The 22,052-nt window shown below is 41.4% G+C and overlaps 1 protein-coding gene across 1 annotated transcript; it reads left to right on the forward strand.

The window, feature by feature from the left end:
• Positions 1 to 1,959: 1,959 nt before the first annotated feature.
• LOC134439969 (ribonuclease inhibitor-like) lies at positions 1,960 to 20,795 on the forward strand. The gene is made up of 9 exons (XM_063189897.1): positions 1,960 to 1,997; positions 3,537 to 3,701; positions 5,861 to 6,034; positions 11,672 to 11,836; positions 11,914 to 12,087; positions 15,954 to 16,127; positions 17,348 to 17,521; positions 19,295 to 19,468; positions 20,609 to 20,795. The coding sequence occupies exons 1-9, from the start codon at positions 1,960 to 1,962 to the stop codon at positions 20,793 to 20,795; spliced, it is 1,425 nt and encodes a 474-aa protein (XP_063045967.1).
• Positions 20,796 to 22,052: the final 1,257 nt, after the last annotated feature.

A 22,052-nucleotide genomic window follows, 5' to 3' on the forward strand; every position in this document is an offset into this window, starting at 1 on the left:
ATACTATCAGTGCTGCATTGCTTTCTAAATATAGGCTATTCAACACACTTTAAAAGCACACTGAAAAGATACGGTCATTGGCCTAGTAGCCTACTAAAAACATTTTGTTCATAATTATGGTGATCTTAAATTTTCATACTGACATCCTTAAATTTGACTTGGTAGATCGCGAGAGGCCATCAACTTCAAAATAGATCTCGGTTAAAAAAAAAGGTTGAGCACCTCTGCTGTAGGCTATACAAAACTGTCCTCCATTTTGAAATTTACATACAGTACTGGAAGAAGAAACATTCATAACAATAAATAATAATGGTACCTTCTAAAGCGTTTTAACTAACTACGTATAAACAGAACATAAACAAATGTTTGTAAACTATGTTAATATTGGTTAATATGTCACATAAGAAAACATAAGGACATGTATATGTCCCCGGCTCTCCGAAGGAATGCAGGGAGAGTGTCCCTCCAATGGGAATCTCATCCTTTGTAGTACAATCCCGAAGACATTTACCATCCCTGCCAAAGGCGAAAAAGGCTGTCCTTTTCCCAACGTCCCCTGGGACTACAAAAGGTAGTGCGCACCAGCGCACATTATCTTGGTACCACCATCCTGAGCTTTCGGAGCAAGAAGGGTGGAGGAGAGGGACACTCTCCCTCCATTCCTTCAGAAAACCGGGGACATATACATGTCCTAATGTTCTCTTCCAATCCCTTTGTTCGAGTGTCCCTCCTATGGGAGTTGTAAACACTACTGTTCAAATTACAGAGTACAGGGACCGACTGGAGGTCAACTGCATAGAGGAACCGCCCAGGAATAAGTGGAGCCCCAAGGGCACAGCTAATGGTCTTCGGTGGCAGATGCCTGGAGAATGGGGCACTGGTCCCCTGACTGACGCCCGCTCAGCCTTGAACGGGCCACACCATAGAGCCCACAGCTCTGGATGTGGGTGAAAGAGTTCAGGCATCGGGGGGTTGCAGGCCTGCTGGTTGAAGTGTATCTTGGACACCACAGGGCACACAGGGCTCGAAGTACGAGGCTCCTGGGGGGCTCGTTGCAGTGATTAGCAGCCTGAGGCTGCGACTGTTGGGGCGACGCCAGGGCAGAGTAGGTGGGACAGCGTTGGTTAGCCGGAGTAGGCTTGGCGTAGGTCACCTGGCAAGAAGGGACCACAACCTTGAACACAGGTTGCTGTTTCTTCAGCACCTCAAATTGTTGCTGGATAGCATTGATAGTAGCAGAACCAAACAGTCTCGTCTCGGAGATGGGATGGTCCAAAACCGACATTTTATCTTTGTCATTCATAGATGAGAGGATGAGCCATGAGTGTCTCAGGCCAACCACTGAGGGTGCCATAGCGCGGCCGGAGGCAAGAGTCAAGACCTCTGGATGAAAACAGGGTTTGCCACGATTTCTGCACATCAGAGACAATGTCCTGAAACGGAGGTATCTCCTCCTGGACAGATGGAGTCACTCGTGGGAGATAGAACCCATCAAGGAGAGAGTGCTTTTCAGGTGCAGGTGGCATTGGTCACACAATGCCCAGTTCGACCGCCGCTTTACGGCAAAGACCATGGATGGTATCTGCTACGTTGGCAGAATAGTCACCGTCAGAGGTCGCAGTTGAGAAAGCCTGAGATGGGGGGAGACATGAGGGGTTGAACCGCTTTGCTGTGTTGTGACTGGGTATCATCCCAATCCTCATCCTCCAAATTGGGTTCGGGTTGCGGACGAATAGACTCAGCTAATTTGGTTAGCATTGCAAGTCTGTGTCTGCGCACTTTCACCGAAAGATTGCTGCATGGTTTGCATGAGCCACCTGCTGAGTCCTCTCCTCTGCTGTCCTCTCCAAGGCAGACACAGCACGCGTTGTGTGTGCCCTGTGGGCATGGACGGTCTTCCTGTGGGGGCCTCTTACGAGAAGCCTTTGGCCAGTCATCGTATACACCGTTAGTGATAGGATGCGTAAGATGGACCTTTTCTGTGTAGGAGATGCTGTGTAAGCCCAGGTTAGGAGTTAGTTACATCTAGCACTGCCTCCGTTAGCTTCGTAGGTATCCCGGGTAGGTTAGCCCGTTAACTGGATAGCTGGCGTAACCTCACCACAACGGATAAAATTTGGTGTTTTCGTCGACGGTAAAACCACAGGATACAAGTATATGAATTCGTTTGTTAGGCGAAATACTCGTCAGGATAACAGGAGGGGAGTCAACAGTAGCCTCAGACACGGGGTTGTTCGAGGTCAAGGCTAAGGACACAGTAAAACTGCTAGCCTTTTGAGCATAGCTAATAGCTCGGTCACGCTGAACCAAAGTACGGCGACAAAAGACTATTAACTTTTTTCGAAGCGAAAAATAGCTCCGGTGACAGCCTTCACTTCTCCTTCCAGTTAAGCTAACATGAACAGGAATTAAGAGACAGTACGAGACTACTCTTATTCCAGTCATGCTAAAATGTAACCAAGTGGAACATTAGATGTTAATTTTCCTAAAATAATAATCATCAGTATTCACAATTGTAATTGCACGACTACGCCACTGGGGGAGTTTCACCACCCAGAGTAAACCTTGACTCCAACCAATGACACCAAGGCACAACAGGTTTGGATAGACGTAGACAGAGACATGTATTTCCAGTTCCAAAATAAAAATATTTTCTTTATTAATACATATTTAAAATAAGAAAATAAACATACTTTAAAAAACCCTGCACCGCCTAAAATAAAAAGGGCACGAGTTGAGCCGAATAGGGAGTTCAGATCTGAGATGGCTGCACATGAAATTAACTATACACACCACCAAACTATCAGGGCAGGTAAACCCAAGGAGGCAGATAGGGGGGGGGACGGGGGACACACGACGTACCCAGATTTTCATTCATAGCTCCCTCGGGTAAGATGGTCGACTAGCATAGACGAACGCTGGTCTTCCAGTCTTCAAACTTACCCTTCTTTGCTGCTTTTGAAGATGGTCCAGGAGTTGAATTCCAAAGTTTACTTAACCTTAACCGCTACCAACCAGGCAAGGTCCTTAGTCGGAGAGTTAAACTGAATTAAGGGAGGTAAAGTAAATCTGTGATGACTCGCGAAAGCGAAGGATGGAAAGAGGATGTGCGCAGGTGCGCGCTGCCTTTTATAGCCCCCGAGGACAGGCTTTTTGCCTTCAGCAGGGATGGTAAATGTTTTCGTGATTGTACTCCAAAGGATGAGACCCCCCATAGGAGAGGACACTCGAACAGAGAGACTGAAAGAGACCCAAGTTATGGCTGCACAGCGGAGTAGGAATCCACTCCTGCTAGAGGAGTTTGGTGTGAATTTGCCTGTCAAATATGTCTACATTCTGTGGTTTCATGTACTGTATTTTGCTTTTTGGAGGCCAAACTTCCAGGACTGCTGTGACTATGCTCTGTCTACTGTGTTAATAAAGTATTCCTCATTAATCTAAAAAATAAATAAATGTTTATGAATGGCAACTCTCAGTCACAATTACAATATTCAGTCACGACTAACATTTAAAAAGCATGATTCTTTCTTCCCCAGCCTGTCAGACTGTGGTATAACAGGAGAAGGATATACTGCTCTGGCCTCAGCTCTCCAATACAATCTGTCACAGCTGGAGGAGCTGGACATGAGGGGAAATTGCCCTGGAGACTCTGGAGTGGAGTGCCTCATTTCAGCTCTGAAAAAACAGAAATGCAAACTGAGGTAAGTAGCAGGAAGAAGCCTAGAGAAGAAATAGTTTATTTAGCACCAACATTTGCACAGATACTTATGGGCCAGTTGAAAATCAAAATGGCTGCCCATTTTCCAAGAAGTTCGACCTTTAGATATTAATAGCCAACTGAAACAATTGTTCATCTTAATAGAAGCACCAAACTGGGTACAGATACTCCTTATACCCGACTCTTTTGAAATAGCATGGAGTCTACTTCATATTGAAGATGACTGCTCATTTTCCAAAATTGACAAATCATGTGGGCCACTCATAGAGGCAGAACATACTGAGACTAGGGTTATCCGAGCCTTTTCGCCTACGGGCTCTCCTCCAAGACAAGACGAAGAGGCAGAGATGTGGACTTGGGAGTCGTGACTTGGACTTGAGTCAGACTTGAGCACACAAATGACTTGACTTGAGACTTGACTTGCCAATATTAAGAATGACTTGTGACTTGACTCGACTTGCAAACTATTGACTCGAGACTTGACTTGACTTGCCAGTTTTAGCTTGCAATGATTTGCAATAGTATGGCAAGTCTATATGTACTTATTTTTTTGCATTTTTATGTCAAGATATTACATGAAAAAATGAAATATTAAATTAATTGCCCTTAAACAATACCAGTAGGCCTACTATTGTTTAGAACACAACTGACAAAGGGGGACATGCAGAGCAGTGTGGAGAGGTAATGAATTTATGACCAAAAGTAATTGTCAATGTTGCCCATAGAATATAAGGTGACTTGTAAGTGACTTGGAAAAAAATGAGACTTGGACTTGGACTTGACTTGGCTTTGGTACGACTTGGACTTGGACTTGACTTGGTCAAATGTGTCTTAACTTGTGACTTGACTCGGACTTGACTGGAACGACTTGAGACTTACTTGTGACTTGCAAATTAGTGACTTGGTCCCATCTCTGCCAAGAGGCATCCTCATGTGGTGTGGATGTGTTAGTGTGCTTTTTAAACCCATGTGTTTGAATGACATGTCCCAAGAAGGTGGTGTACATTGTGAATAGAAGGGCCCCATCACTGGTCCTCGGGGTATACCTGTGGTGAGGGTCTGAGTTGAAGACCATTTTCTTAGCCATGACACCCTTAAGGAGCATCCAGAGAGGTTGGAATTGAACCAGGAGTGGACAGCACCGTGTGTTGTGGTTGACTGTCAAAGGCTGCTGTTAAGTCTGGTAGGATGAAGACAGAGGATAATTCTTCCATTCTTTCAGTCCTCAGAGCTTAAAGGTGCACTGTGTAAGAACATGGGCAGAGTAGATACTGCAACTTTGCTGCTCATTGAACCTGTGCTGCCCACTGTCAAATGCAATCTTTTTAGGAATATTTACTAATGATAAACTAATATTTACTAGTATGACCAAATGATAATAAGTTTTGCAGCTAAAAATGTATATTTCTGGAAATTCAAAATGGCAGACCATGGAGAAGATCCCCCTTTTCATGTATGAGCAGTGCAATCCAGTCATAATGAATACTTAGAATTTGATGGTGGTGGTGAGTATTCGTGGAAAAGGCAACATTTTTGAGTGGGCGGTATGAATGCTGGAAATAAACTACTAAAATTATTTTACAGTGCACCTTTAAAGGAGAAAAAAAAACGTTTTTTTAAACATTGGGCCATTGATTTCTTATATAACCTCGTGTTTTACTCACCCCTGTAATGTGTGCGTCATTTGGAGCTCTGCCGAAGATTTGCGGTTTGGTTATATCCAGGTTTTGCAGGCAACATACATCCGCCTTCACCAGACTTTCAAAAACTGTATTATCCACGAAACCGAGAAGTTTCCAAACAAGAATTCCACTTGTGCGTTATGAGTGGTAGCGTACCATCATAAAGATTAACAACATTGTACCTGCAACACAATGGCCCATAGGAAGTCGTTTCATGGATATAACCAAACGGCATATCTTCAGCAGGGCTCCAAATGACGCACACGTTACAGGGGTGAGTAGAACATGAGGGTATTAAGTGAAATCAAGGGCCCAATGTCAAAAAAGGGTTTTCTCCTTTCATTTGTGAATAGGAATTTTCCATTTCTGTAATTATCTAGCGTACTACAATTGCATATTCTACCTTCAAAGAACGTATTAGCTTCTGACATTTTCTGTAAAAATCCTCTCTTCTCCACAGGTTTTTGAAGAGTGATGAAGCACAGAAAGCCCATGATTATCTTCATGAACTCCTGGGTGGAAACCCCTTACTCCTGACAGAGCTGGACCTGACTGAGGAAAAACCAGGAGACTCAGGAGTAAAACAGTTCTGTGCTCTACTGAGGGATTCACACTGCAGATTCAAGAAACTTGTGTAAGTTAATGCACTAATAGCCATACTGTATGGGTGTACGATTTGATGTGCAGCTATGTAATAAGACTGCTGACACTTAAGTAAAGAAAAAGACAGAAATTGCATTGACATACAGGACATGCATTCAGGTCTGCTCAGTGCATCATAAAAACTGAGCTACCCAACATCCATAGCCTTTGTAACCAACGATGCGTAAGGAAGGGGAAACGCATCATATACATCTGTTCGACATCACCCAAGTCACACACTTCACCTAATTACCATCTGGCCACAGATACAGGGATAATGTATGTGCCCACACCAGAAGAATAAGGAACAGCTTCTTCCCTCTGGTCATTGGGATACTTAAGTGCCATGAAGAACCTCAGACAAAGAGTCACTCATCCTTCCCCTTTTAATCTCATTTTTAACCTGCCTTTTTTACTGAGAACATAATACATTTTTATGATTTTTATACTTCCTACATTTTTGTCTTTTTGGAACTTTTTTGAACACCAAACATTTCTTTGTTTATGAATGAGATGTATGAGTATATGACAATAAAACAATTTGTATCTTTTACTTGTTTCTCCTCAGGGTTAAAGTGATACTGTCCCATTTTTGGAAATAAGCTCATTTTACACCTCCCCTTGAGTTAAATAATTGAGTTTTACCGTTCTCCTGTACTTTCAATCGTTCTCCGAGTATGGCAGTGCAAATTTTACCACCAAGCTAGCAGTTAACATTGAGTCCTATGAGACCAGCTGGCGGCTAACTGGTCTCATAGGATTCAATGTTAACTGCTAGCATGGAGGTAAAATTTGTCCTGCCATACCCAGAGAATGGTTGAAAGTACAGGACAATTGTAGAACCGTATTATCTAACTCAAGGGGAGGTGTATAATAAGCTTATTTCCAAAAATGGGACAGTATCACTTTAAGTACAAACCCCAACTCCATAGTTGGGACACAAGGTAAATTGTGAATATTAACAAAATATTGCCATTTTCAAAACATCTGATTCTTTCATAAGAGGGAGAAAGGCACAAAGAAAACATGTCAGCCATCAAAACTGACCAAAAATATTGTTTTGGGGGATATTCATGAGTATATAAAAACAACACGTCTCAAAAGAGTTGGGATGGGGACAATAAAAGGCAGCAAATGTCGAGGAAGACTAAAAACAAAACAAAAGACAACACTTAACAGTTAAATACATTAACCGATGAGATGATTTTATATAAAATAACAGTGTTAATTCCTTTCTTGGACATTATTTCACCAGCTTAAATGGTGGGTGTATTCCTTGTCATGTTTTGCAATGTTTTTTCCTTTCTGTAGTCAGGGGCGTAGCACCAAATTTGGGGCCCTAGGAACGACCTCTTCCATGGGACCCCCTACACACACCCCAACCTACCCAACGCCCCCTCCCCCCTGCGCGCGTGCCTACCTCCTGAGATCGTCATCCTTCTTGTCTTCCTCAGAATACCCCTCTATGCTGTCCTCTCCTTCACTTAAATCATCCTCATCTTCAATCATATGACAGGCTAATAGACATAATAAAAATATAAAATGTCTTAATCTTTCACATTACCAGTTATGAAAAGTAGGCTATCATATTCATAGGGATGACTTTTAATCACTTCATCACTATGGTGTGAGGGGGAGAGACTGGTAGGCCTACATCTCTCTTCTCAATGCTTTTAGCCTACTATTTCGTGCAATTGATATGTTGAATTGAACATTCTTCAATGTGCATCGCTGAACAGAAACACGCGCACACACATTCGTTCACTTGCACTACCCCGCACGCACGTCACTTTTGCCCATATACAGTGTTTGGGAGAGGAAGGAACAGAGATCAGCTGTGATTTAGCGTAGGCTACTGGCAGAAGCTGACTTCGAAATGTCGCTTAAAACCTGCTGTAAAGCAGAGTAAAGAACAAAAGTAGGCTATCGCTGTTTGGATTTGATGTCGTTATTCTCAACCTTTTAAAGTCAGGGCACCCCGAAGTTATATTTATTTCTTTGAAATCATTATTTATTAGGCTACTGCATATAATTTCAGAATTAAATTGGCCAGGAACTATTTCAGTATTGTAGTAATTTTCATGAGCACTCAATGCATAGAGGCTACCTGCTTAGCACGGAGGTAGGCTACTCTGCCTGTCCTTTCTTGTGCTATGCAAACCCATAATCATTAATCTTTGTCTATATGCAAACCGCTTTGCGCAGATAGAATGGCGTCAGCAGCATTCAAAACGCAGACTGGTGCCCCGTCAAAATCTCGTCATTATTTTACCACACTTCAGCTATAACGGGCGTTGTCAGATGGTCAGAGACATGGCCAAGTAACCAGAGCTTTCCTATTGAGAGTGTTGAGACCGCAAAATAAAAGCAGAATGAAAGTTCAAGACTGACAGCTGTTCGCACCGCCACCTTGACATTGGCAACTGATGAACATGACGTTGATTAATATTCATATCGTTACGAGGACAGAATCAATCTGCAAATTTGATGACCAGGGCGGGCAGCATTGCACCCGGTTGAGAAACTGCTTTTCTTCAAGACTAGGAAATTAGCTAAAATAGGCTAACCTTCTCTCAAGTTCACATTTGCACCTGCTGCGACAGGGGGCCTCTTCAAGTTTGTGACATTTTCTGAAATTGAGTTGGATTCATTTTACAAATAGCTTTGCTATCATTTGGATATTTGAACCAACATCGACCCATGTTGGTCTTTTGGGACGCTTATATCAAAGACAAATATGGGTTCTATTCTATCACAATGACAAACAACAAAATGAGATTTTTTTTTTCATTTGACTTCGGCTATCACAGAAGGCCACACGGAATGGGAATGGGATGGGCCTAACCAGTTATCCTACTGTGTAGCCTAGGCTGCAATTTTGACATTTGGGCTCACCTTTCTTGCAAGAAATCAGCTGCAGTTGCTTTCCTTCATTTTGTTTCCCCTGTCTCTCTTGCCTTTCTATTCTTTTTGTGAAAGCCTGGTGTTTTAGACGTCTTTCATTGCTAACCGATTGCTGGTATTGAAGTGAGTGAGTGTTGATTCCGCATAATTATACAATCGAAAGTCCGCGAGCGGGCGGACTAAACCATTGCGTGATACTGGGGGTGTCCGATATAGAATATAGCCTATTTACAGGCTAGTATATCCAATTCAACAGATGTTCAACAGTTTTCCAGAGAACATTGGCATTACATAAATAGCAGACATGTATTGACATTATTTTTAAAATAATGTTTTAAAAAAACAAAAGAAGAAAATTATTTTCCATTGGATGTGCCCCGGTGGGCCCCCCAGGTGGTCTGGACCCTAAGAATGAGTCAGGGTTTCCCCCCCTGTTCGACGCAGCTGTCTGTAGTGCTTAAAGTGTCTTGATCAAAAGCTCGCCATTTTATCACCTGCTGGTCCTTATGATGGAGTTAAACTGTTAAAACTTAGTTGAGAATGTAATTTGTCCTAACTATGACAAGTAGGTTTTATTGTCAATTTCTTTACATGCACTGGTCATACAAGGAATTTGAAATTACATTTCTTGCTTTCCCATACAGACATAGACTAATCTAGGTAAGGACATAGACAGTATAGACATAGACAGTACTTATACATGGACTTAAGACAGTATGGACATAGACAGTGCTCATACAGACATTTAAAGTGCAAGACTGGACAACAGAAGACTTGTAGAGGACATACATTAAGAGGTAATTGTTGTGCTTTTGTGCTTTTACTAAAAAGTCCTTTATAGCGTTCTGACATAGTAATAGTAGCATTTTGAAGAAAAATAAATATTAAAAAGGTCTATCAAGTACACCAGCAGCAGTGTGTGTGTGTGTGTGTGTGTGTGTGTGTGTGTGCTGTGTGTGTGGTGTGTGTGTGTGTGTGTTGTGTGTGTGTGTGTGTGTGTGTGTGTGTGTGTGTATGTCTGTGTTTAGTGCAGGTAGAAGGTGTGGTGTGCGTCTGTGTGTGTGTTCGTGTGTGTGTCTGTGTGTGTGTGTGTGTGTGTGTGTGAGTTGTGTGTCAGTGTGTGTGTGTGTGTGTGTGTGTGTGTGTGTGTGTGTGTGTGTGTGTGTGTGTGTGTGTGTGTGCATGTTTTGAGTTAGTGCAGGTTGAAAGTTCAGTCACAAATATAGTAGTGCAGGTGGAAAGTTCAGTCGCGGATATGGTGGTGGGGGATGAGGGGGGGGGGGTGTTTGTCAGTGGCCTTGCTGGCTAGAGGCTGACAGTGGAGGGAGAGTGGGTTGAGTGTTCAGTATCTTGATCGCTTGGTGCATTGAGCTGCTCGCCAGCCTGGTGGTACGGGAACGGAGGCGCCTGTACCTCTTTCCAGAGGGCAGGAGGCTGAACAGTTTGTGTGCAGGGTGGCTTGTGTCTTTGATGATCATCAGTGCTTTCCGGGTGGCAGTAATCGAAGATCTCCCTTCAAAATATAATGCACGAGTGGCTTTTCATGTTGTTTAAAACCCATTTATATCATTCAGCACTGTATTTAAATCTGCAGATGAGTGAGAACAGCTTAACCAATGCACTACTGCACCCCCGTGCCATCATGGAGGCTGACTTTTGAAGTTGGCACTTACAAAAGTTGGATGGTCCATTTTCACTGTAGCACAGGATGTGCAAGACTATTATTTTCAAAAAGAATTGACTTCTGCAACTTCTGTAAGCAAAGGACAGTTTCCCATGTCTTCTGGGTCTATTTCAAGTGAGCTCGGGTGCATAGGAGAATGTTAAACCCCTCTATCATTTGCACACATGAAGCATTCTTAACATGGGCGATTTTCAATAGCTGTAATTCTTGGAGTGCTAGAGTGAGACTACATCCATATTTCATGATGTCATGAACCTATACAATGATTTTAATGACAAAAATATGTCTTATATACACTCAATCATGGTAAGTCATGAACATATACAATTATTTTAATGACAAAAATATGTCTTATATACACTCAATCATGGTAAATCAAAGGGAATTCGAAAATGTATGTAATACCTGGTAATTATTCCCTCTGCATCTTTAATTCTGAGTGACTCAGCCTCTCTGTGATGGTCTTATACCTGGACACTCATATTGTCCATCAGTACAATTCATTTTGAAATGTTCTTCTTTGTTGTTTTATCTTATTTGGATGTTTATTACATTTCACTGATCCCCATCCTATTTGAGACATGTTGCAGTTTTTAAATTAGAAATGAGTACATATGTCCCATAAAACAATATTTTTTTCTCGGTTTTAACACTTAATATTTTGTCTTTTCACTATTCTCCATCTAATGAATGGATTGAACATTTTGAAAATGATTGCTTTCTCCTTTTATTCACAGTTTACCAAACGTCCCAACTTCATCGGAGTTGGGGTTTGTACATTATATTACGTTACACTTGGCTGATGCTTTTATTCAAAGCGACTTACAGATATTACTGGGTATTGGTTACAGTCCCTGGAGAAATCTGGGGATACTTGCCTTGCTCAAGGGCACTTCAGCCATGGAGGGAGGTAGGGGTTGTGTAAGGCTGGGAATTGAACCTGCAACCCTGTGATCTATAAGATAAAGCCTAACCATTACACCATGGCTGCCCCTCACATTAGCTTAGACATTTAAGAATAATGATGTACACTCTCTCCAGGCTTTCATACTCTAACATAACAGAGGAAGGATATCGTGCTCTGGCGGCAGCTCTCAAATCAAACCCTGCTCTCCTGGAGGAACTGGACCTGAGAGGAAATGACCCTGGAGACTCTGGAGTAAAGCTTCTCACTTCAGCACTGAAAAATCAGAAATGCAAACTGAGGTGAGACATTTAGGGGTGTTTGATCTTTTTCTGAGATAATGGGAAATAATCTGGACATAATTATTTTCTCTCTGTAGGTTTTTGAAGAGTGACGCTGCAGAGAATGCATCTGTGTATCTGGAGAAGCTTCTAGGTGAAAACCCACTTCTTCTCACAGAGCTGAACCTGCATTCAAAGAAACTAGGAGACCTGGGAGTTAAGCAGTTCTGTGCTCTACTGGAGGATTCACACTGCAGATTCAAAAAACTTCAGTCAGTAATTTAAAGCCCATCTTTGTCTTTTTTTCCCTATCAGTGCAGTAAAGGTCCACTCAAAGAAACGATGCTTTTTGATCTGTGAAAATAATGTCTTTTGATTATGGCTGCAATGATTAGTTTATAACATTGACTATAACATTTTCATATGGGTTTTTAAGTTAATATACAATCATTATTCAAACCTAATTGTGAGCTCTCTTTGTCTCACTTCGTTCTATACATTTACAGATGAGGAAAAAGTCCCACTGTTATTTGTCATATTTCTCATGTTTACATTCCAACATGCTAAGCAGCAAGGTGTTTAACATTGGTAGTCCAATTGGAGCAGTGTAGTGTGTGTACAAAATCTACGCAAGTGGATAAAACCGCCAGCCGACAAGACAACAGGTTCTTTTCATCCCACTGTGAATGGGCCCGCGGTCCGCCAATGTTTAACACCAAGCCGCTTAGTTTGGCATTTTGAAATTCTTGTCTGATTTATTTGTTTTTTATTTGTTTATTATTTGTTTGTAAGCATGAGAAATCCATGTATGCATCACTATGATTAGGGAACTGCATTTTGCCAATACATAACGTTAACAAAATAGCTACACTACAGTATGACTTTGCACACAAAGGTATTTCATAACTTTCTTATAATTTTAAGTCTCTTTTGAGCAAGTTCAATGGTTCAAAGTTTTAATGGTTAAAACATAGTTACAGTATGTTTTAATGCTCACAGCCTTTATGTTTTCATCAGATCTTTTTTTCGTAGGCTAATGTGGCTAAGCCAAGCTATTAACAAATCATTTATAATAGTCTCACCTTGATCACTTCATATTTAAGGGCAATATTTACCATACAAAATGGTTCTGCGGTTCAAAATATAGTGCACATCAATAATGTGTACACCAATTTTGAAAAGTAACATTTTGAACAGTATTAGCACACAAGATATTTCCGGACTTTACATAGAGTATGTTAAATACAACATCTTACTCACTCACTATTCATTCACTACTCAAAAATGAGAAAATATGTCATTTAAGTTGTATTTTACCTGTCAAAAGGGGTGTAGACTACTCGTTATCGGTGTGCACTGTATCTATATTTTAAGGCATCAAACAATACATTAACTTCAAACTCTGCCCTTGTGTGGAGGTATTTCAAAATGTTTTACAAGCAAATTCATGTAACTTTTTAAATCATATGGCATGGCTTACTTACTTACTTAACCCCATCACACCATTCGGCACATAGGGCAGCAACAAAGTCTCTCCACTTTGATCTGTCGGTAGCCAACTTCTCGATGGTCCCCCAGCTTTGATGTTGAGGAGGTTGTTATTGTTGGAGATGGTATTGGGCCAGTACATGCGATTTTCCTCAGTAGATGCGTAGGATTTTCCTCAGGGATGATGAAAGGTGGAGAGTTTGTGCAGGTCGCCTTCAGTTGTTTTCCAGCATTCTGCATCATATAGCAGAGTAGATATGACACAGCTTTGGTAGAGTCAGAGTTTTCTTTTGTTGCTGTATTGTTTTGAGTTCCATACCTTCCTTAATCTTGTGAAGCTTGCCTGTGCTTTGTTTGTTGTCATATGGCAGGGGTCCCCAAACTAAGGCCCGGGGGCCGGATGCGGCCCGCCATGCTCCTTTGACCGGCCCTCCACCTCTCTGCACCTCACCATTTGAACTGGCCCAAAGAAGCAATCCTCACAGAGAAAAAAAAGATAAAATATATTTTTAAAATATTTTATGTTGTTTATCGACAGGCCTTCCTACAGTTTAATTTTACCAGAAGTTTCTTGTCTTGATAGTTTCTCATCTCACTGTAAACAGGCCTACCATTACTATTGTATCACTCATAAACTGTCAATCACCATATTTTTCTAACCTTTCCTTGCTATTTTTACATGGTTATTAGAAATTAAAAGCAATACCAAAAACCTGTGGTATTTCAAATTGAACAACATGTGAAGTACTCACTTCTTTTGCAAATCACTTGTAATGATGTACTATTTTGTGCTAGAAATTATGGCTATAACAGGCAGTGGCCTAGTATACAGCCCACATGATTGTGATGCCCCTGATCACAGCCAGGAACGATAATGTGGCCCCCAGTCTGGGGCCCAGAGAAAAAAGTTTGGGGACCCCTGTCATATGGCAGGGCATCAACATTAAATAATTTGAATAACCGTGTGCTACTTTTTCCATAAACTGAGTTTCACTGACTATGGATAGACACTTCTCTCTAGTAAGGTTTTCACACCTAGTCCTCTTTAAGTGAACCAAACTCAGTCCTCTTTACTGTAAGTGGACCAAAAAGTGAACCGACAGCAAAAGGACTCAGGTCTGTTTTTGTTCATATCGTGAGTGTATTACAAAAGGAACCGGTTGATGATCTTTCTGGTCCTGGTAGGCTTTTATGGTGTGTCACTTTTCTTTTCTTTTTTATCACACCTGGTCCTCTAGAGCCCTCCTTAAGTGATTACACCTAGTCACAAGTGTAACTTGTCAGAACTCATAAGCGAACCGAACTGAGACCACGTCAACCAAGGTCTCAGTACGGTTCGCTTCCGAGGGGTCTGGGTACACTTTGGAACGTTAACATATGCAGCAAAAATGTCACTACTCGGAGTTTGCTTAAGCCGGGCATACACTGTGCGATATTTTCACTCGTGGGTCTTAAGCTTCTGCTCACACTGCACGATGGAATTTCACTGTTTAAAAGTTCACAACTCACGACTCACGTCCTCACACTACACTAGCCGACAGTCGGATGCGAGCGAAATGCTTCCACCGTACGACGCGACAGGCATGTTTCCCCGGTCTGCAGAGGAGGTAACATGCGCACCTGAGGTGGAGATGAGGTCGCGCTCAACAGCGAATCGCACGGCCCTATTAATTTGTGCATGTGAAGTGTCGAATCGGGTCGTAGCACTGCTTTAACTGTGCGATTTATGCACGAGCCACGACCAGAATTTCAAACCGTTTTGATTTTCTTGCGACCCTGCGATTGCACGATCTTGAGGCGAAATCGCTTGTCGTTACCCCATGTACACTGCACGATGCGAGACTCACGATTGACTTGCGATTGAGCAAGAAATCGGCCCGACTCTCAAAAAGTGCCAAATTGGGGCAAAATCGGGGCAAAAGTCGCACAGTGTAAGCCCAGCTGTAGGCGGCTGAAAGGGACCAGGTGTGGAAACGCTGTAGGTCGTCCTCAGACAAGACTTCCATCATTGCTTCCAGTCATCCCCATTATCCATACATATTTTCAGTTTGCTGGTACTCTGGGCTCCTGCGTCCTTATTGAGTATGTCCACATATATTAGTGTGGGATATCCTCTTAACCCCACACGATGGTTCCCACAGAACCAGTTCTTGGTGCCTTTGGCAATGTCCTGCAAGTCCCATTCTCCTTACATCAATCTTCTCACTCACCCTTCTCGCGAATACTTGCAATGCACATATTTGCATTAGAAGATGTATGTTAAAAGACAAAAATGATGGAAATGGAAATACAGGATATGTATTAAGATTTGTTTCATTATTATGGTACATACATTAAGACAAATTAACAATACTCTCTCTTCAGGCTGTCACACTGTGGTATAACAGGTGCTGGATATGCTGCTCTGGCCTCAGCTCTAAAATCAAACCCCTCACACCTGGAGGAGCTGGATATGAGAGGAAATGACCCTGGAGATGCTGGAGTGGAGCTCCTCACTTCAGTATTTACAAATGAAAAATGCAAGCTGAGGTGAAAGAGTGAAGTTGGATTAAGATATTAATATGTTTTGAGCTTATATGGTGGAAACAGGAAGAGTTATATTTTGTTTGCTAGAGACCATTTATCCAAACACCATTGCCCCCCTCTATAGGTTCCTGAAGAGTGATGCAACAGAGCAAGCCTTTGAGTATCTGAATGGACTTCTGGGTGAAAACCCCTTACTCCTCACTGAGGTGGACCTGAGTGAGAAGAAACCAGGAGACGTGGGAGTGAAACAGTTTTGTGCTCTACTGGGGGATTCACACTGCAGACTCAAGAAACTCAAGTTAGTGATCTAATATTCAATGTGTGGTAAACAGAGCCAGATCCCTTTGTATTTATTTATGGAATTCTGTAATGTCACTTGAGGACCTTTTTATGCCTTAAAAAGCTACACTACAAGTATATACCCTAAATCAGGGATTGGCAAATGAGTTTGGATGTAGGCCATTTTTTTCTAACAGTTCAATCATAGGAGAGAAACCATGCTTACTGAATCAATTCACTTCACTTGCTGGCAGTGTTGCCAGATGTGTCTGATCAAATCCCTCCCAAAAGGTTCTCAAAAAACACCAAAATGTGCTAAATTCCGCCCAATGTCAACAAATTGCATTGGTTTCTATGGGCCCAAAACTGCAGAAAAAAATGCAAAATGGCCAATTCTTTCCCTTTTTACCCACAGACGGCCATCCCAAGTAACCCAATTGAGCGGGTAACCGCCCAATCTGGCAACACTGCTTGAAGGTTCTTGCATTTGCTGGACCAATGAATTGGCTCGTCAGAAGCACAGCTGGATACAGAATGTGAAAGGGTTTAATATGTTTGATGCAAAGAATCTTCCCTTTAAAGATGTAGCCAAGCTCTTTTAATCACTTGGGTTTATTTCAACATAGTGCTTTACAGGGTGTTTTCTGTCGATGATTGTCATTCGTCAAGTCAGTAACGGTTTTAGGCACAGGTGAAACGCAGCCATACTCAATTAAAAGTCCCAGAGGGCCAGTTTTTCCAAATGCCTCCTTAATAAAGCAATCTTTCACGTGCTTATGAAACCTACAGATACATTTCAATATCTCTACATAGGCCCTACTCAGACAAAATGTTTGTGTTTAGCAGACCTCAGACACATTAGTAGACACATCAGTAGACACATTAGTGAGGAAGTTTTATATCTGAATATTCTCGTTCTCTGATTGTATTAGAATAACAACAATTCATCTCTCTCTCTCCAGGCTATCCTATTGTGACATAACAGGAGAAGGATATGCTGTTCTGGCCTCAGCTCTCAAGTCAAACCCCTCACACCTGGAGGAGCTGGACCTGAGAGGAAATGACCCTGGAGACTCTGGAGTGGAGCTCCTCACTTCAGTATTTACAAATGAAAAATGCAAACTGAGGTGAAAGAGTGAAGTTGGATTAAGATGTCAAAATGTTATTAGGATAGAAATAGGGAGAGTTATAGTGTTTGGTAGAGATCATTGATGAAAACATCATTGCCCCGATCTGTAGGTTCCTGAAGTGTGATGCAGCAGAGCAAGCCTTTGAGTATCTGAACACACTTCTGGGCAAAAACCCCTTACTCCTCACTGAGCTGGACCTGAGTGAGAAGAAACCAGGAGACTTGGGAGTAAGACAGTTCTGTGCTCTACTAGGAGATTCACATTGCAGACTCAAGAAACTCAGGTGAGCCATTTTATGCGATTCAGCATCATTATGAATTTCATAAATGTTAAGAGGGGGTTAAGATAAATTATCATATTGGGATCGGTGAAATTGGGTGATATTCATGAAATGACATATGTGCAAGTAAATACAGGCTCTAAATACGTTATTGCATTATTTCAACATTTTTTGCGAGTCTGACTAAGCTGCCAAGCTGAATGAATGGATTGATGACATCATGAAAACTAGCCTTAAGGGAGCTCACAGAATTGTATAACTTTGATGGAAGACAGTGATACTTTGTGTAATTTGAAAAACAAGACGCTAAAACCGGGACTCTCGGGTCATGTTGCGCACGTTGGCTACTATTTGAATTCAACAAATTTGGATAACCTTTAATCTCTGACATCTTTGGCCTGAGATGATGTATGGGTCAAAAATTTGCCGCCACTTTTTTGTGTTCCTATGATTCGTTTCTAGAAGAAAAAATGTGAAAATTTGAAAACAGACTAACGAAATACTTCAATACTTTTCGTTCTTTACTTACTTTAGTTTTAATGGTAAAAACCCTACAATAAATGCAGAACATTATGAAGAGTAATAGTTTTGAAGCGAGACTAAACCATTCCTTTGTGATAATTAGGTTAATGTTTGAGAATATTAGCTCCAAGAAGAGCAGTGCATGATGGGTACGCAATCTACAGACAACAATATTTCGGTATTATTTAATCATTAGATATGCCTTGCTTTTGTATTAAGTAAGTGTTAATTAAGGTCCTTAGTTAAGTATGACCTAATAGCTACTTAACTATTAACTGTACCCTTACTTATCTATTAGTTAAGTAATTATATGCTATGAACTTGAGACACATGGTAAGGGGCCATATATATAAGGGGCCATAATTAGCAGCAAATTAGCTATAACCTAATACTTAAGTAAGGGTTAACAATCACTACTTAATGCCACATTAGACACATATAAATTGTTATTAATTCACATGTTAAACATTAATAAGCAGTTACTTAACTATTAGATAACTATTACCATGTGTCACAAGTTCATAGCATATCATTATTTAACTATTATTTAACTAACTAATTAACTAACACAGAGTGTGTTAAGGGGTGTGGGTTTACGTTCCTCAGAAAATCACCTGCTTCCCTACAGGCTTATTAAGTGCAATGTAACAGAAGAAGGCTGTGCTGCTCTAACTTCAGTTCTGACATCCAACCCCTCACACCTAATTCATCTGGAGCTAAGTGGAAATGAACTACGCAACTCTGGAGTGAAGCAAATCTCTCGTCTCGTCTAATTGTGGATTAAAAAAAAAATAATGCACTGTTCTCTCTAGTCTGTCAGACGGTGGTATATCTGGAGATGGATTTGCTGATTTGGCCAAAGCTCTTGAATCAAACCCCTCAACACTGACAGACCTAAACCTAAGAGGAAATAATCTCTTGGAATCTGGAGTGGAGCTACTCACCTCAGCACTGAAGAATAAGAAATGCAAACTGAGGTTAGAGAGTTAAGATGGCTTAAAATGTCATCATGATGCAACTGTATTTTTTAAAACAAAACCACACGCTCTGTAATTTGTTAGACTGTAATTTGGGCAATGGGCAATTTTGGTGTATGGTGCTTTGGTTTGAGATAGGGGATCAATGAATTTCGTGTTACTTTAACATACCCTGTATTTTGTGTCAGATTTTGTACAATCCCTCTGTGAAATACATTACGTAGGAATACTGACGACCTACATGCACAATAAATCATTGTACAACAACTCTTTGTAGGTTGTTAAAGACTGATGCAGCAGACAAGGCCTTTGAGTATCTGACTACTGTCCTGGGAAGAAACCCTTTACACCTGGCAGAGTTGGATCTGAGTGAGAAAATACCTGGGGATCAAGGAGTAGAGCAGTTCTGTGCTATACTGGAGGAGTCATACTGCAGATTCAAGACACTTAAGTTAGTAATTTGATATATTTGTTTCATTTCGTATGTGGTTCTGTTGGCCATTAAATCCTCTGGAATGTAGCAACTATTTCCTAATATCTCTTTGCAAGATATTGTCAGTTCCACTCAGGCATTTTGCACACTTCAGTACTAATAATTACATAGATGTAAAATCATAATAACAATTATCCACCCCACCCCACCCCAGCTTGTCAAACTGTGGTATAACTGGGAAAGGATATGCTACACTGGCCGCAGCTCTCAAATCAAATCACTCACAACTGGAGGAGCTGGACCTGAGAGGAAATGACCCTGGAGACTCAGGAGTGGAATGTGTTACTTCAGCACTTGCAACAAAATGCAAACTGAGGTGAGTCAGGGTTGTTTACCAAAATAGAAAATTAAACTGCTTTATTTTGTATAAAATGTCGGAAGTAGCAATAGCTATAAGATTTGTATAGCACATTATCATATAGTACATGCATAACTCAATGTGCTTGAGAGGAAAGAGAAGAGAGAAGAAAAGTAGCGTAGTAAGCCAGAAGTAATTATAGAAAGTGGATAATAACTTTGACCAACGTCAGATGAAAATAAAGCTGTTTTTAATTTCCATTTAAAACATTATACTGTTGGGGCAGTTATCATTTGAAGGAAACTAGTTGCAGCATATGGCAGCAAAATGGCATAATGGCATTTCACTCTGTCTGGACTTAACCCTAGGCACAACAAGTAGAGGTGAAGACTTTGCTGTAGCATATCTGTAATATATTAAGGGCCTAGGCCATTGAATGACTTATAGACGATCGCAAGAGTTTTAAACTCAATTCTTAGCCTCACTGGGAGACTGTTTAATGTCCTGAATACTGGAGGGATGTGATCTCTTGTCTTTTTGGCATAATAGTAGGTATATTTATACAGGTTTGACACTACGGTGTAAGGGTTGTACCTGTCCTGCCTGTCCATCTGCCCTCCTGTAAAATGTTAAGGAATATTGTTGACATCAATATTATTTCATATTGACTCTGAAGAAGACGTGTTAACGTCGAAACGTTAGTCTTGGCGCTTGCCCAATAAAACAAGTTATTTTCCACATCTGAAGATGCTCCGGTGACTCCTTTCTTCCCATCAATATTTTTCTCCCCCTGTCTGCAGGTTTTTGAACAGTGATGCAGCAGAAGAAGCCTGTGTGTATCTGACTCGACATTTAGATAAAAAACCCTTATTCCTGACAGAGTTGAACTTGAGTGAACGGAAACTGGGAGACTCTGTGGTGAAGCATATCTGTGCTCTACTGAAAGATCCACACTGCAGATTCAAGAAAATCAAGTTAGTGACGTGATGTGCTTTGTTAATTGTTTGTCAATTGGCTGTATAATAGGTCCTGCATTGCCTTCATTGATAATAGGAGAATACATGATATGCTGATGGTTAGGCTAGATATTGCTGTCAACTAAGCATTTTGCATAATCTGTGCATTGTACAATAGGTAGCCTATCTCTACTAGACTGGTTGCCTGGCTGGCGCAGATGCTCTGAGTGTAGGCTATTGCGTTGCACTTAGAACAGGCACGTCCAGGCGGCTGTAGGTGCCGACTGGTGCTTAACAGGTAAAGTGAGCAAAGAAAGGAAAGGGGTATGAGTAGCCATCTGTAGTCTTTTATCGAGAAAATTTCATGAAAATTATATTGTGAAGTTTGTTCTATGTAAAAAGTACGGAAGAGCATTAGGCTCAATAGGAGACATATATTTTGCAAATCTCTGAGAAAGGAACTCAGAATTTTTGAGAAAAAAGTCAAAATTTTCGAGAAATAAAGTCAAAAGTATTGAGAAAAAAGTCGAACATTTAAAAGTCGAAACTTTCGAGAAATAAAGTCGAAAGTTTTGAGATGCAAAGTCAAAAGTTTTGACATACAAAGTCGAAAATTTCGAGAAAAAAAGTCAGAAATATGAAGAAGGCGGTCCTCCACGGAGGTGACATTCACTGGCGGTGGACTCATGGCTGAGACCAGTGAGAGTGGCTGGGACTGGGAGGGAGACAGTCGACTGAAGTCAAGTCAATAATGTTACGACCACTGGCTCGTGAGTGATAGTAACATAAAGGGAGACCACGCCGATTTGTGCATTTTACTAAAACAAAGGTTTATTTACAAAAACATGGACGATCAGTAACATGAACCAACCAAGGGGTGTATCAGTAAGTGAGTGTTGTGGTGCAAGTGTGGTGCTGAAGCATGGCTGCCGTCGGCCTTGACCATACGGTCTGCCAGACGAGTGAGCCGAGTCAGAGTGGAGAGAGAGAGAGTGCAGACAGGAAGGACTCCTTTTGTAGCCCAACCCATTATCCCAATGATGGAATCCTGGTCATGCCAGCCCACAGCTCCACCTGCAGGACTGGAGACCATGGACAGACAGTCAGAAATGGCAACCCCAGCCAAGCTGTCATGGCTGGGCGTGACATCCCTCCCCCCTTAAAAACAGAGGCCCGATCTAATGGGTCTCTGAAGCACCATCAAAAAAACTAAATAAACAAAAAATTAGCCACACAGTATGCCATAGGCAAATAATTCTAGAATCCCCAATAATGCAACTAGTACCCC

This window comes from Engraulis encrasicolus, chromosome 23, assembly GCF_034702125.1.
Source record: "Engraulis encrasicolus isolate BLACKSEA-1 chromosome 23, IST_EnEncr_1.0, whole genome shotgun sequence".
Taxonomy (NCBI): domain Eukaryota; kingdom Metazoa; phylum Chordata; class Actinopteri; order Clupeiformes; family Engraulidae; genus Engraulis; species Engraulis encrasicolus.

Excerpts from the sequence above, each read along its gene's own strand:
- LOC134439969 (XM_063189897.1), top strand. The coding sequence starts at position 1,960 with ATGCGTAAGATGGACCTTTTCTGTGTAGGAGATGCTGT. Across the intron at positions 12,088-15,953 it reads TGCAGATTCAAAAAACTTCA|GTTCCTGAAGAGTGATGCAA; the intron begins GTCAGTAATTTA and ends CCCCCTCTATAG. Across the intron at positions 17,522-19,294 it reads TGCAGACTCAAGAAACTCAG|GTTGTTAAAGACTGATGCAG; the intron begins GTGAGCCATTTT and ends AACTCTTTGTAG.